Source organism: Podarcis muralis, chromosome 5 (assembly GCF_964188315.1).
Source record: "Podarcis muralis chromosome 5, rPodMur119.hap1.1, whole genome shotgun sequence".
Lineage (NCBI taxonomy): Eukaryota > Metazoa > Chordata > Lepidosauria > Squamata > Lacertidae > Podarcis > Podarcis muralis.
In genome coordinates, this window is record NC_135659.1 from 46,767,067 (window position 1) to 46,781,490 (window position 14,424).

Here is a 14,424-nt window from a genome sequence, read left to right on the forward strand (position 1 = left end):
ATATACCAAACGAGAACTATATTTCTGTAGAAAGCTCGTTTCTGCTCCCCGCCTCCTGTGGAAGAGATGCCCTCCTCCCCCCACCACGATTAGACAGCAGAAATAATATTTTAATTACGATTTTGTTCTCGTAAATAGGAATTTGGTTCCATGATCGGAAATTCTGTCCAAAATGCTAACTGGCACTTTTAAAAAAAAAGTATTATAATAAATCATAATTTCAGCTTTCTAGGCGCTGTAAAATGGAAAGTTCAACAAAAGCACCAAAAAGAAAAAAGAAAAGAAAAAGCGGGACGGCGGAGGATATTTTTAAAAGGGCTGCATCTGTAAGTCCTGGCGAGAAATAATTGTAATGATGACGGCGGCGGCGAAAATCACCACAATAATCATAATCGAATAAGAACCTGGGAAGGGCAGTATTTTAGCTCGGCCCTAGTTAAGGCAACCGGCTTGGGCGTCGGCAATGAACAGGACTTCCCTAAAGAAAATATGTATACAGTACTAAGCGGACGTTCGATCGTACCCCAGAGAGGGGAAGAATGGAGAAGCATATACATCGGCTTAACTCGATTTATAAAAACATCAGAAACGCATGTGTCTCCCAAGTGCTTTATAAGCGTGATAATGCTTTGCACATCAGCTTAGAGGTCTTTGGACCGTGGATAAAAACAAAATAAACCCTAATAATAATCCAGATGTTATTCATGAGTGTGCTTTAAAAACAATAGCAATATGACAACAAATATAATATTGCATAATACCCCATTTTTATTGTTGACGAATGCGCTTGTCGTACGTTCATGTGAAAAGCGAAAAACGTTTTATTTGTTTGTTAAAAATGAAATCCAACTTAGTAGCCTGTCTTTTCCTGTTGGCACCCGCCCACCCCAATATCAACGCAAGAGTTACATATTTCGCTTCCCGAGTGGACTTTTCTCCCAGCCCTTTCCGATCCAGTCCACCGGATACCATTTTTTTAATTGCCTGAAATCGGCCCCACTGGCAGGGGCTCCGGAGGATCTGGAGAGACGCGGAGGCTTGGTTGGGTTTTGTTCTCCCCGAGACCAACCCACCCCCGTCCGCCCCCGGGGACTCCCCCTCCCCCTTTCACCCGAGGAAGCAGAGAGCCGGCCTGTCTGTCTGTCTGTCTTTCTGTTTGTTGCCGCCCCGCGAAAGCTCCTGCCTGGATCCGCCAGGGTGCTTTCCGCACCTTCTTGTCAAGTTCAATTAGCTCCCGATCTTTTCAGCTAAAAGGACCAGCTCTGCTGCCCGGCAGGGATCCGGGCGCTGATTCATCCCGAGAGCGAGCGGTGTAGTCGCCTCTGGGCCCGCACTTTCTCGGCCTCCCCCTAGCAGCCCAGCCCAGCCCCTGTTCCTTTTGCTCGGGGTCCTCATTGCAGGCATGAGCAAGAAGGAGCAGATGAGCTTAGAGGAGCGGGCAAAGGATGCTCCTAAAGAAATAAGAAGGGTTGAAGGGAGAAAAACTCAGCCACACACCCAGAAGCCAATGATTTTACGCCTCCCCCCGGAAGCTCCTAGCGAAGGAGAGCTGCATGTTTTTTGGGATAGTGTTGGTGTGTGGAGTGGCTGAAAGAGGGCTGCTTTCAGGCTGAGGGGCAAGATCTGGTGTGGGGCCAAGGAGTCTACGCCTCCTGTGCCTTCTCTGGAGACAGAGATGGTTAGAGAGCCAGCGTTAGTCCTGCTCAGAGCAAACTCGTTGAAATCAATGGGCATGGCTGAATGAGGGCCGTCGATTCAAGAGGTTCTGCTCTGAGTTGGATGTAACTCATTAGCTGGAAGGAAGGGGAATGAGAAACAGCAGTGAGAGCAAAGAACCACAGCGCCAAACCAGCGCCCGGAGAGAAAGGTCAATTTCCTGCGATCCAAAGCGATACTGCCGCCGCCTCCCTGCTTGTAACACTAGCAGATCTCAAACTTTGTGCGCCTGTTCCCAGCTCTGCCACGCGGAATTTTAAGGGACCCGAGCAGCCGAGCGATGTCACAGGAGGAGCGTGGCCTGAATTCGAAGGTGCTTTGGGAAATGACACGGGTTAGTAAGACGTTCAGGGTAATGAAAACAAGCGCGAGAGAGAAAGTACAGCTAGCCTTTGTTTAAGAAGACCCAGAAGCGACCCAAACCGGAGTCCCTCTGGTTTAAGCTCGCTGAGGACTTGGCATGCAGTGGTTTGTGGATCGCACCCTAAAAGGGGCACATTTCCTTCGAAGCAGCTACGTTTGTTGGGATATTGAACGATTCGCTGCGTCGCAAAGTGTGCTAAGGTTCCGGGTATTAACGCTCAAGTCAAGCGCTTGAAAACTCTCCTCGCTTGAGTAACTGCAACTAACGACAAGTTTGCATAAGATGGGAAGGACCAATAATGCGTTAAGTTCCTATTGTGGGGAAGGGGAGGGGGCGTGTGCGTGGAGCAGAGGGAAGAGGCGGGCATCGCTGGTTTGTGCGATAACCTTAGCAGGGTCTCCATGATCCTGACGCCTCGGAGACTAGGAAGGGGGAGATCGGGGCTCTTTCCACTCCAAGGCGCACGAAGACTGCACCCAAGGACCAAAGAGACGCCTCGAACTGCTTTTAAGTTTCCTTTAAAAACAACACACACACACACAAGCACAGCAAGCCAAGTTAGCTGTCACATAAACAGTAGTTGTGTCAGAGTTGGAAACACCCCAGTCCAAGGAAACTGCACACAAGCGACCAACGTAACAAAAAGCAGCAGGAGTCTGTTCTTTCTTGCTTGCTTGGCGTTTATTACAAATTATTTATTGGTGATCACCATTTCTTCGCTTCCTGAGAGGAAAAAGTTAAAATGGGGGTCCAAGAGACGCGGGATGCACAGTTAGGTCACTAGTTCCCACGCAGAGCCCACCCCAAGGGGCACGCGTGCTGTGGGGCCACAAAGTGGGGGAAAGAACTGAGGGTATCTTGAGAAACAATCAAATCCCTCTGAGGGGTTCCTTCTGGGTATTCCTGAGGATTTCATCGCAAAGTCCCGGTGGTAGAATATTGTGTCAACTCCACTACCCAACCCCGCACCCCTAAAAGCGAGTCTGATTTCTGAGATTTGTATTAAAATCAATGATGCTGACTATTTCGTCTAAAGTATTCGGAGATAAACATTTTTAACACTGAAACATTCAGATCTTATATTGTTCGTTCCTCGGGGCAGGGATCTCTTTTTTCTTTTTCGTTTGTTTGTTGTAAAGTCGTAGCAGCGATAACAAAATGAGACGAAATGAAAAACAGAAAACTGCACTTCCTTAGACAACACTGTATCGTCTGGTAATGGTAAAAAGACGGATAAATATATGTCTCTCTCACACACCAGTTTTCTACCAGTAGGAAGGTGCGTGTAGAAAAGCCAATTAAAATCTTAACGTCTATACGAGCACGTAAGAGTGATGGGTAAGTATATCAGTGTACATATATGAAAAAGGAAAACATACACATGCGCCGCGGCGCGCGATCGGTAAACTAGTTAAGCCGTGGTGCTTTAGCTTAAAAAGTGTCTTAAATCCAAGGCCCTTCCGCCTTTTTGTTTTGGTGGTGGATCGCGTGACAGATCGTTCAGCTTGAGATCTAAAACACTTATTTGGAAACAATTTCAATGTCAATCAGCGTGACTTGTTCCAACCTGACATGTTTAGCACCGGTATGCCATAAAAGTATTTCCCTTCATTATTCTTTCTGGTTAGCATATTGATTTAGTGAAGACATGCATAATTTATTTCTTTTAATATACCTCATTTCTGTTATAAAATTATATTTCACTACATATAATGCCATGAGCTTTACATTTCTCACAGTCAACACATCTATACATCTATGTCTTAATAAAGTTAGCTTTTCTATTGCATGTACTTTTGTGTGTGCGCGCGATACGTATGGTTTAGCCTAGCTATAATTTTTAAAAGCCAAGTACACAACTTCTCAAAAATTTCCCAGAAACCATGCATTTAAAAAAATATAAAAGTCAAAGTCAGATCCTGACTCCTCTCTTAAACACAAGATAACGAGAAAGTGTGTGAAGTCCCCGAGCAACGGAAACTCTCCTCGCTCTGTAACTGAACCAACCTAGAGGAGCATTGCACAGATTTCAGGCGTTGCTTACAAGCCTTAATTAGGAAATTCTTCCCCGGAAACCATCCCAAGTTTGTACTAAACATCTCTTGAGGGGAAAACTAGGGGAGCACGCCGTGCATACGAGAGACTGGCTGCCTGGTCCAACTCAGCAGCTCCCCAGAACTGATCCATTTAACTGATCCACGAAGCTTGTCGCTTTCCAAAAAGCGCCGCGCCTTGATGGAGCAGTTAACTCACTCGGGCCCTTGAAATGACAAGTATGAGGTCAGCAAGAAAGCGCAGCCCCAACTTTGCTCCCCCCGCCACTTCCAACATACACACTTTGGAGGTGCGGGCAAGAAGGGCGCTGAGAACTTCCAGCAAAAGAGAGAGAGAGAGAAATAAATGACGGGACGGGGCGTGAAAAAGACCGCTTCCTCTTGCTGGAGAGGAAACACAATGGGAACTGCCAGTCCTTGCCAGCCAAGCGAATTCTTGCACCGTCCCCAGAAGCCAAGACGTCTCCTTCGGCGGAAACGAAAGAGGAGCTCTGGCTTGAGCAAACGGATCCTGAGCGGAGGGAGGCCTGAAATCGAGACCGAAGGAAGGTGCTCTCAGCAACACCTCTCCCCCCGCTCGTGCAACGGGTTGGGGTATAGGTTCCCTAAAACTGGGGGTTGCTTTCCCCCCAAACGGGATTTCAGGGGGAGAGTTTTGCCTTCATTTAATTTAGATCATTCTAAAGCTTCTTGAATGAAGGCAGCAGAAGAGCGGGTTCAGCGTTACAAATGAAAGAGCAGCGCCTGAACCTCATTTTGCCAGGACAGATAGAAGCAAACATTGCCTGAAACAAACATGTGCGGAACACCGTGTTTTTCGAAAAGCGGGTGGGGAAAAAGTTCCATCCAAAGCAATCGGCTCTTTCCCCTTTCTCTTGGTAACTGAACAGGGCTTTAAAAGATACTTCCCAAAGCACGCGAAATGCAGGTTCCCACCCGCCCCACTTTGCAAATATTTCAAAAATATTCAGTTATATTTAAAGTGCGTTGCTGCCAGGCCCACTCTAATGTCTCAAACAGTTTTTGTGGATGCCTGATTTATTGCAGTTGAGCGTAAAGCAGCAAATGACATAAGGAGTCGGTTCAAGGGCCCGGGTTATTGCTGTGAACGATTCCAAAGCCTTCTTCCCCTTGGGATGGCGAGGACCGCTGCCTGGCCCAGCGGAGCCTCGACAGAGATCCAGGTGGGAGCGAGTTGCATGGCTTTCACGCAACTTCCTTCCAGGAACCTCTCTTCAAACCAAGCAGGTCCCAAGGAGTGTGACGTCAGCCACCGTCGCTTAAGTCGACGATATTCGGAAACAAAACAATATTATAAATGCGAACGACTCCGGTGATAGCGGCCTTAATTGCTCATGGATCGATTCCCCGTTTTAATTGTCCCAATGGAAAGTCAGAAATATTCCTGATTGAATTTTTAATTAAACAAACAACCAATAATTGAATCTGAGGAAAGAAAAAAAGAGACCTTCCAGAAATATAAAGTTGCTAGTGCCGCCAGCTCGTCTCACCCCCCCCCCCCAATTTATTTATTTTTGTTTCCCAAGTAATAAAACATAAAAATCGTACCTCTCATATACCTCCTTGCGCTGCAGTCGCCTGGATAAGGAAAGGCACCTGCGAAAGTAGAATGCGCAAGAGAAAACAAAAGTTAGTCTGTGCTCTCAGATAAAATCACCAGCAGGACTATCAATTGAACTGTCAAGTTTCCACAAGCGACTTCCTCCCTCCTCCCCACCTTTGACAAGTGATACGGTGCACCCCTAGAAAACCTGAAGCGCAGAGCGCGCGATCGTTTGGCACAGCCAACTACTGCTTTTAAGTGGATTTTAACGAAGTACCAGGCAATGAGGTATCGGGAAAATTTTACACACAGACACAGCACGCGGGAGAGAGAGGGAGAGAAATGGAAACTATTTGTCGGCGTTTCCCCCCAATGCTACTCCCCACCCCCACTTTTGGACCCTTCTAGCCCTCCCCCCCTCCTTCTTTAAAACAGTTTATTTGAAAGAAGCTTCGGGTGGACACTGTAGACATCCGGCCGGCCAATCAGAGAGGCGCTTTCTTCCCCTGGCCAATAGCGGGCGTCACATTGTTGTCAAATGTTGTCTAATGGAAACGTAAGGAGCAACAATAGAGCGAGCGCTCGCGGGCGGCTCGGCGAAGATTTCTATCTCTTGGCAACTCTCGCCCTCTTTAGTGTCACACATGCAAAGTTGCGGCTAAGGAAGGGGGGGACCGCGCTGGGCTCTGCCGTCTGCAGAAGGGAGCTCTGGCCGACGGGCAGGCGGGCTTTTCTTCCAGAGGGAGGGAGAGGCGGAGAGAGGGGACGCGGGGAGGCTGAGAGGCGCTGCTGGGCGCGGGTCGGGAAGTTGCTGCGCTCGGGAGCGCGAAGGATCCCCGGGCGGTTGTCTCTCCCTGGCGCTGCCGGTCGGGGCTGTGGGGCTGCGGCGAGGGAGCCGCCGAGCTCTCCTTGGACAGGGCGCTGGTTTTGTTATGTCTCCAGGGGCTTGTGTACGCTTCAGCCGGGACCGTGTTTTGTAACATTGGCAAGCGCTTGGGCGCAGCTGTCTCCTTTCGCACCAAGGCGCCGCCGCCGCCGCTTGTTAGAGGGGGCGCTCGCTGTTGCCATTGTCCTGGCGGAGTCTCAATCGCAACTTTCCGCAGGAGAAGAAACCCGCAAGAACTAGGGGAACAGGGTCCGGCTGCGCTTTGCAGAGAGGCCGAGGAGAGATGGATTGGTTGTCATTTCGGTGGCTCAGGTACTTGAGGGCTTTATCGGAAGCCACGGTTTCCTCCGCCCGGGGATTTTAATTTGTGCGGTGGGGATTACGGCAGAAAAGGAAGGAAGGGCCGCGACCACTTTGTGTTGACGCGTTCGAAAAGTAAGCCAGATTTCCTTTCGCCTAGAGTTAGTTAAGCGGATCATTTACTGGGGGAAGGAAAGGCTGGAAAGTTCCAGGTATTTTAGTTAGGAAACCTGCCTAGACAGTGCAAATTGCCCAGGACTGCATGACAGTTGCTGTCGGAGGGTTTCGTGTCAGGCTATCTGTGTGGGAGTTATTGAAGGCTATCTGGAGGTTTAGAAAACACCCAGGTTTGTTTTTTTGGAGGGGGCAGTGGCGGCGAGAGGGGCGTAATTCTGGAAAGGGCCCGGGTGTTGACAGAGCAGCTAGTCCGAGGGGCGTTCCGTCGCGTGTAACCCGCCCGCCTAACTCCGAGAGAGCCTTTGGGAAGCTGCTGCGCTTTTGCGCGCCTGGGGCTTCCCCGGGAGCCCGTCTCTGAGCCTTTCGGTTCTGCTTCCCCGTCAGGATGGAGCTGAGGTCTGAGATGCCCAGCGTGCCCTCGGCGCCCGCTCCGGTGCCGCCCAGCTCGGTGGCGGCGGCCGCGGCCGCAGCGGCGGCCAGCCTGCCGGTGAGCGTGGCCGGGAGCCTCCTCCGGGCGCCGCCGCTGCTCCTGCGCGCGGCCGAGAAGTACCCCCGCACGCCCAAGTGCGCCCGCTGCCGCAACCACGGCGTGGTCTCGGCGCTCAAGGGCCACAAGCGCTACTGCCGCTGGAAGGACTGCCTGTGCGCCAAGTGCACGCTCATCGCCGAGCGCCAGCGCGTCATGGCCGCCCAGGTGGCGCTGCGCCGGCAGCAGGCGCAGGAGGAGAACGAGGCCCGCGAGCTGCAGCTGCTCTACGGCACCGCCGAGGGGCTGGCCCTGGCCGCCGCCAACGGCATCATCCCGCCGCGGCCCGCCTACGAGGTCTTCGGCTCGGTGTGCAGCGCAGACGGAGGCACGGGGGGCTCAGGTGAGCAGGCACCGATCCCGCCAGCTTGGCGGGCCACGAGCGCCCGTCCCCCGCGGGGCACTAAGGGGAGTAAGCCAGGGGCCAGGGAGTAAGTCTCGCCGACCTCAGGGGGGCTTACTTCCCAAGGAACACGCCCGGAATCTCACTGGTTTAAGCGGGGCGGAAAAGGGGAGTCCGCTGAACCTCCATATAATGTCCAGAACAAAGCTGACTTCAGCCGAGCGCGCAGAAATATAACTCGGCGCTCATCTCACCCACTTTCATATGTCCAGCTACTCAAGCACCATTTCTCAAATCCTTCCATTCTTCGCCGTTCCTTCGCTTTTTCTACCTTTGCCTCTACACTTCTCCAAGTCACTCCTGGACATACACGAACAACAGTTCTGAATCTCCCTCCTCCCCTCCCTATTTCCACCACTTAGCACCCTTTGCTCTCATTTCTCCACCCATTCTCACTCCATTTCGCTCTCCGCATATCGCACTTATCTGTCCCATGCACTCACGAACAACGCATATTTCAATACTGTACTACTTGTTGGAATTAAGTCCCAGTGATTTCAGTGGGAGACAATTTTACCCAAGCTGTTTATGATAGATAGGATGTTACCAGGTTGCTTATAAATGTGGTCTATTGGAAACAACGGGTCTTATTTCCAAGCCCAAACTGAGGCATATATATTCCTCTTGTCAAGCTCAGAAACTCTTTTAAACTTTCCTTCTCCATACTTATTCCCTGTCTACCCATCTGTACATGTATTTACACCCCACCCACAATTCCTTCCTTCCAGACCCATCTATGACGAGGGGTTACGGTCTCTATTGTGGACCCATTTTATGGCTTGATGCCTCTGTTTATGCAGAAGCAAACAGGGGTCAGTTGGACTTATTTCCAGGTAAGTGGGTTTAGGATTGCCACATTGTAAGCGATCGCTCTGGGACAGGGAGCTTCGACAGCAACGCGCATCAGCCTCGCATTAGTTCTTTGCTCGACTTCTAGGGGAAGGCTCTCCTGCTGCCTCAGGCAAAGGAGATTGCGAGAGAGAATGGCGCCCTCTACCGACCCCCCAGCGATCCGACCCTGCTAAAGAGGTGCCAGGTGGTGTGGCGAGCAGGGGCCTGGTTTGCTAAACTGGCTCTGCAAAGGGGGCCAAGGAAGGTGCTTTGGCTGGTCACCAAGCGGCGCCTGGCAAATTGCGGGGTGGGGATGAGGAATAAGAGCTGCAAGATAGGCAGCACTTTATGCACCCACTTCCCCGGGGTGTGTGAGCCCCACATAACTCAGTGGGGTTTATTTCTGTGTTGACATGTATAGGGTTGGCAGGGCAAGTGCTGAAGTGAATTAATCAGGCTGGTGGGCAGATGCCTGGAGACGTGCGTGTCCCCTTGCGGGGTGTGTGTAGTGAGTCCAGTTTGGGCAGGCTGCATACTTCTCCGAATGGAGCTCCCCGGCTGCCGCCAACCACGAGGAGCGGCTGAGTTCTCGGCCTGACCCCCAAACCCAGCTCCACCCCGTCGAGGCTCACGCGTCTCTCTCCCTCTCTCTTTCTGTCTCCCCTCGGCAGAGGTCAAGCTGCAGAAGTTCGACTTGTTCCCCAAGACGCTGCTGACCACCCGGGCCGCAACCCCGCAGCAGGCCAAGCCCCTGTCTCCGGACGGCACGGACGGCGCACCGGGCACCTCGTCCCCGGAGGCGGCCCGCCACGGCTGCGGCTCGGGCTCGGAGAACGGCGACGGCGAGTCCTCGCTCAGCTCGCCCGTCTCGAAGGGCGCCAAGGACGGCTGCGCGGCCGAGGAGGAGAGCCCCGGCTCCATCAGCCCGCTGGGCTCCGACTCGGGCTGCTCTGAGGCGGAGCGCGAAGAAGCGGGCGCCCCTTCGCCCGGGCTGGCGGCGGCCGTAGCGGCGGCCGGAGGCAGCCGGCAGCAGCGGACGCCCTTGGACATCCTGACGCGCGTCTTTCCCGCCCACAAGCGCAGCGTGCTGGAGCTGGTCCTGGCCGGCTGCGGCGGGGACGTGGTGCAGGCCATCGAGCAGATCCTCAACAACCACCACCATCACCACCGCGGGGCGGGCAGCCCCGGCCAAGGCCTCGCCGTCGCGGCGGCCGCCGCCGCCTCAGGACTGAGCTCCGCGGGGCCCGAAAAGGGGAGCGACGAGAGCTGGGCTCGGGCTGCCGGGGACACGACGACCGGGCCTCTGGGCGGCCTGCAGCCTTCGCCCGCCGGCGCCGCCGCTCACCACCGCCCCCTGCTGGCCGGCGCTATGACGCCCGCCATCGGCGCGCTGGGCAGCCGCTCGGCCTTCTCGCCCCTGCAGCCCAACGCCACCCACTTCGGCGCGGCGGCGGCGGCCGAGGCCAGCGCCTACCCTCTGGGCACGCACCTGGGGCTGAGCCCGCTGCGCCTGGCCTACTCGGCGGCGGCGGCCCACAGCCGGGGCCTGGCCTTCATGACGCCTTACTCCACAGCTGGGCTCATGCCCACGCTGGGCTTCCGGCCGCCCATGGAGTACGCCTTCAGCGACCTCATGAGGGACAGATCCGCGGCCGCCGCCGCTGCAGCCGCCGCTGCCGCCGCCGCCAGTGCGCACAAGGAGCAGGCCTACCCCAACGGGCTCTACGGGCCCTTAGTCAACAGCGCCCCAGAGAAGCAGTAGGCCAGGCCCAGGACAAGGCCGCGCACCCCACACGAACCCCGGGCCTGCTTATTATACACGTGTATATATACATGCTTCGAAGAAAGATAGACTGTGCCGACACCAACGGAAGGGAGGAGGAGATCCATGCCTTCAGCCCACGGGCTGAGTGACATAGGCCTGACCAAGAGTTTTATATCCCGCAGGGATCGCAGCAGTTCTTAAAATATAATTTACACTCGGATGTTAAACGCATTGCTCTGAAAGTAGTTCTCTGGGAAGTAAATCAGCGGAGTTACTTACAGGTTTAAGCTTGGAGGCGAGGCTGCCATAGGAATCCTGGCACGTCCCGTTTCGTCTGCGTAGGAAAGAAGGCAGTTTGGGGTGGGAGGTTTAGGAAGCGATTTAGAGCAGGTGGGGTTGTTTTCAAAAGATTGGCGGCTGCAAACGCCAGTAAAATGCATTCGGACACCAGTTGCTCGGAATTATTTCCATTGCCTTCTTCCCCAAGCCCTGAGTTCCGAGTGGTTTCTGGGTTGTCAGGATTTCGTTTCACCCTGTTCGTTGCAACGAAAACTGGTCAAATATGTGGGAGATCCTTCTAGGTGTACTGAAGTTTTTTGTCCCGTCCCCCCAGGCGTATTTCCATTGTTACAAAGTTGTCAGCCATTTTTATCTTTTTGCTTATGCCCATAAATAAGCATGGATATTCCTCTTGGTGCGTTGTGAGATTGATATATATATGTATATACATACCGAGATATATACACATATATACCAGCAAGTGTATAGTATAATGTTATCAAATGGAAATCTTAAGTTATTAATGTAACTTGTAGGTGATTTTAGTATTAACGGTAAATTAAAAAGTTAGTTTTCAGTTTAAAACACACCAAGCATAGAGATTAAATATATTGTAAATAATTTTAACGCTTCTTTTTATTCACTCACTGAGAGGGGAAAGATACGATTTGTAAATAAATAAAGTTGAAAAGTAGATATATTTGCAATTGTTCTTTGGACTCAATCCAAAACCTGTGCTTGACACCGTTTTAATGCGTGACCCGCAAGAAAAAAGATATTGGTTCCAGTGTAGCAAACTTCTTGCTGTTTCAAAAAGTTTTTGTCTTTTTCGCTGTTTTCATTTCATATAAATCCTAGAAATAAATGTTATTTTGTATTAAAAGTAGCCTTCTCAATAGCTCCTGCTGTTTTTATTTTTTATTTATTTTAAGGGTGTGGGGTTTTTTTTGCAGTATTTTGGTATGCTTTCCTAATGCAAGTTAGTGCAAAGTTGTAGTAATTTCTGATCCTTAACTGACCTATTTAAAGCGATTGCCCTGAGCGGACTCTCAGACATTCTTCCAAAATGGTTAACTAACATACCGTGCTTGCAATAGACGTTCACAGGAAAAGCTGTAAACCTTGCACTCCAGTACACAGTTCGGCGGTTAAACACACACGACCAGAAATAATATATTACCTTAGTTCTTCTTTTTAATGGATTTGGGACGAAGTAACGGGTGCTGTTTTGAAAAGGTATTTTAAATTTTATTGATCTGTTTCGAATGCTAAATTCAGAGACTGCGATCCTAAACACACGCGCTGGGAACTGAATCGGATTCAGTCAACGGGACCCTCTTAATGTCATTGTCAACGCGCCTTGTGCACCCAACTTCGCAGTGGATTGCGCATAATTTTCCTTTAATCGTATTGCCGATTTCTATAAGGAGTTGGTGATTAAATTCTGCCTGTTAAAAATGCTAATTGGATTGACTGTAGCAAGAGGGTAGATACTCATTGTTTTTATTTACTTTTTTTAATTAAATGCGCCTATACTTTTAGTGTGAGAATCTTCCGCAGCTCAAGGAGGAATTTCTGCTAGATTTCAGGAGAGAAAGCTTCCCTTTTCTTTGATCGACCAATCGCCTAGTTATTCTTCGGGTGAAATTGACCAACACCCGATACAAAGCACGCTTAACTTGGAAGTTTATTCAAGTCAGCCGACAGTGTATTCAGTGGGAAGCAAAAGAAGTGTGAAACGAGGAAACGAATTTAGTTTTCAGTCATTTGTTGAAGAGTGGGAGTTTGGGAGAAATATACACAAATCAATCCTAACTGCCCTTCTTGGGAAGTAAATTTAGTATTTTATATGTTCTAAAACTCACGGAGGAATGAGGAGACCTGGGAACCGGACTCTGTTTAACTGGCAGGCCAGGATGACGACGAGCAACAGAGCTCTTAGGAATTTCTTACTGTACCTCTAGAATGGCAGTGCTTATATAGGAGGGATTTTCTTTTCTACCCTGGAGAGTGTTTGGCCCAGGAAAACTATTACTCACAAAGAACAAGTTCAGTGCATGGTTGAATTAAGACTGTAAAAGCTCCTAAAATTGGTTGGTATGGAAACCTAATCCCACCCAACTGTTCTGTAGCGCAGCTGGACTGTTTACTTTCTCACTTCAAATATAACTGTGTAAACATTGGCTTAAAACTGACAGCTCTGCTCCTATAACCAGTTAATATATTGGGGTGGAGGGGTGAAAATTTGGATTCCTTAGTGGTTATTGGAAGAAGACATGGTAATAAATAATAGTGATGATGATGATGATAATAATAATAATTATTAGTGGTAGTAAAAAGGGGGTTAAAAGAAACACACCTCCAGTCAATTGCATTTCTCCCCCCTTCTTCCGTGATTTCTTAAACGCGGTTGAACGGCCTTTGTTCTGTATTTAAAAATTATATTCGAGTTAATTCTTTGACCCCTGCGCCAACCCTTAACGGCGGCCAAATCAATAGCACAAGGGAAAGGTGTTTTTTCTTCTTCTTCTTTTTTAAATAAAGTCTCAGGTTCCGAAAGTGGTTGAAACGTAATATTACTACACCAAAACGGTTTAATAATGAAGGGCTTTAATAGTGAGCTAATTTGATTGAGTTTCCTAATTCCACTTTAATTGGAAAAAAAGGAGTTGTCTGTTCGGTTATAATGTGACAGGGTTATGGGAGGGGATGGGGCGGGCGGGGACCAGAGAGAAGAAGATGGACTTCGTGCGACAGAGTAAATCTCTGCGCTCTCTCTCTCTCTCTCTCTCTCTCTCTCTCTCTCTCTGTGTGTGTGTGTGTGTGTGTGTGTGTGTGTGTGTGTGTGTAGGGAGCCGTCTGATTTTTCTGGGGTCTGGGATTAAGAGGAGTGGGGCTAACAGAGGATTTTTCTACTTAAGGAAATGAGGTGGACACAATTGTCACTTTCCAGCTGCGGAGAGCGAGCCCCAGTAGCCGCTCACGATTTAGGAAACGCCTCCCGCCACACACGGCATTCCTTGCAAAGAGAATGAGCTGAATATATTCTTTGAGTTTCTTTCTCCGGAACACTTTTTTCCTCAAGTTTCTCAGTGACGCATCTGTACAAGGTTTCGAAGGGACCTCCGAGGTCATCTAATCAAACCTTTTAAATCTGGGATTTCATGGGATTAAACTGCCTAGACGTCTATAAATTTACAGTGGTCCCAAGGCGTCAAAAGGCCCTCCAGTAGCCAACGTGGCGCCCTCCGTGCATGCGCATTTCCAGGATCTTTGGGGGGGCAGAACCGACGTGATTGGTCAGTTAGTTAAGTATTTCTATTGTTTTACTTGATCCAGAGAGGGGCAACTAGCTCCCCCCACCCCTGCTACGCCCATACCTCCGCAAGTTGTGGATCCCAACTTCCATCATCTCCAGTCAGCACCTTCGCTACCCCTTATCTATTTACTTGGTACATTTATACCCCATTTTTCTTCCAAGGAGCTCAAGATGGTGTGCTTCTCCTTGCCTCCATTTTATCCTAACAACAAGCTTGTGAGGTAGGTCAGGCTAAGCGAT

At 50.4% G+C, this 14,424-nt stretch overlaps 1 protein-coding gene and 1 long non-coding RNA gene across 3 annotated transcripts in view; one reads left to right on the plus strand and one right to left on the minus strand.

Annotated features, from left to right (window-relative positions):
• The window catches only part of LOC114599021 (uncharacterized), a 57,606-nt gene extending 47,192 nt beyond the window's left edge, over positions 1-10,414 (minus strand). The window contains exons 1-2 of one of the 2 annotated variants that reach the window (XR_013392935.1): positions 10,311-10,414; positions 5,704-5,751 (exon numbers count right to left, since the gene is read on the minus strand). This is a non-coding gene — a long non-coding RNA (uncharacterized LOC114599021). Of the gene's footprint in view, positions 1-5,703; positions 5,752-5,975; positions 6,040-10,310 lie in introns of those variants that run through there. The other variant, XR_013392932.1, reaches the window with a different exon arrangement.
• DMRTA2 (DMRT like family A2) lies at positions 6,755-11,763 on the plus strand. The gene is made up of 3 exons (XM_028733523.2): positions 6,755-6,896; positions 7,446-7,930; positions 9,493-11,763. Exons 1-3 carry the CDS (start codon positions 6,868-6,870, stop codon positions 10,581-10,583), a joined length of 1,605 nt encoding a protein of 534 aa, XP_028589356.2. The 5' UTR covers positions 6,755-6,867; the 3' UTR covers positions 10,584-11,763.
• Positions 11,764-14,424: the final 2,661 nt, after the last annotated feature.

Excerpts from the sequence above, each read along its gene's own strand:
- DMRTA2 (XM_028733523.2), top strand. The coding sequence starts at position 6,868 with ATGGATTGGTTGTCATTTCGGTGGCTCAG. Across the intron at positions 6,897-7,445 it reads TTGTCATTTCGGTGGCTCAG|GATGGAGCTGAGGTCTGAGA; the intron begins GTACTTGAGGGC and ends CTTCCCCGTCAG. Across the intron at positions 7,931-9,492 it reads CGGAGGCACGGGGGGCTCAG|AGGTCAAGCTGCAGAAGTTC; the intron begins GTGAGCAGGCAC and ends TCCCCTCGGCAG.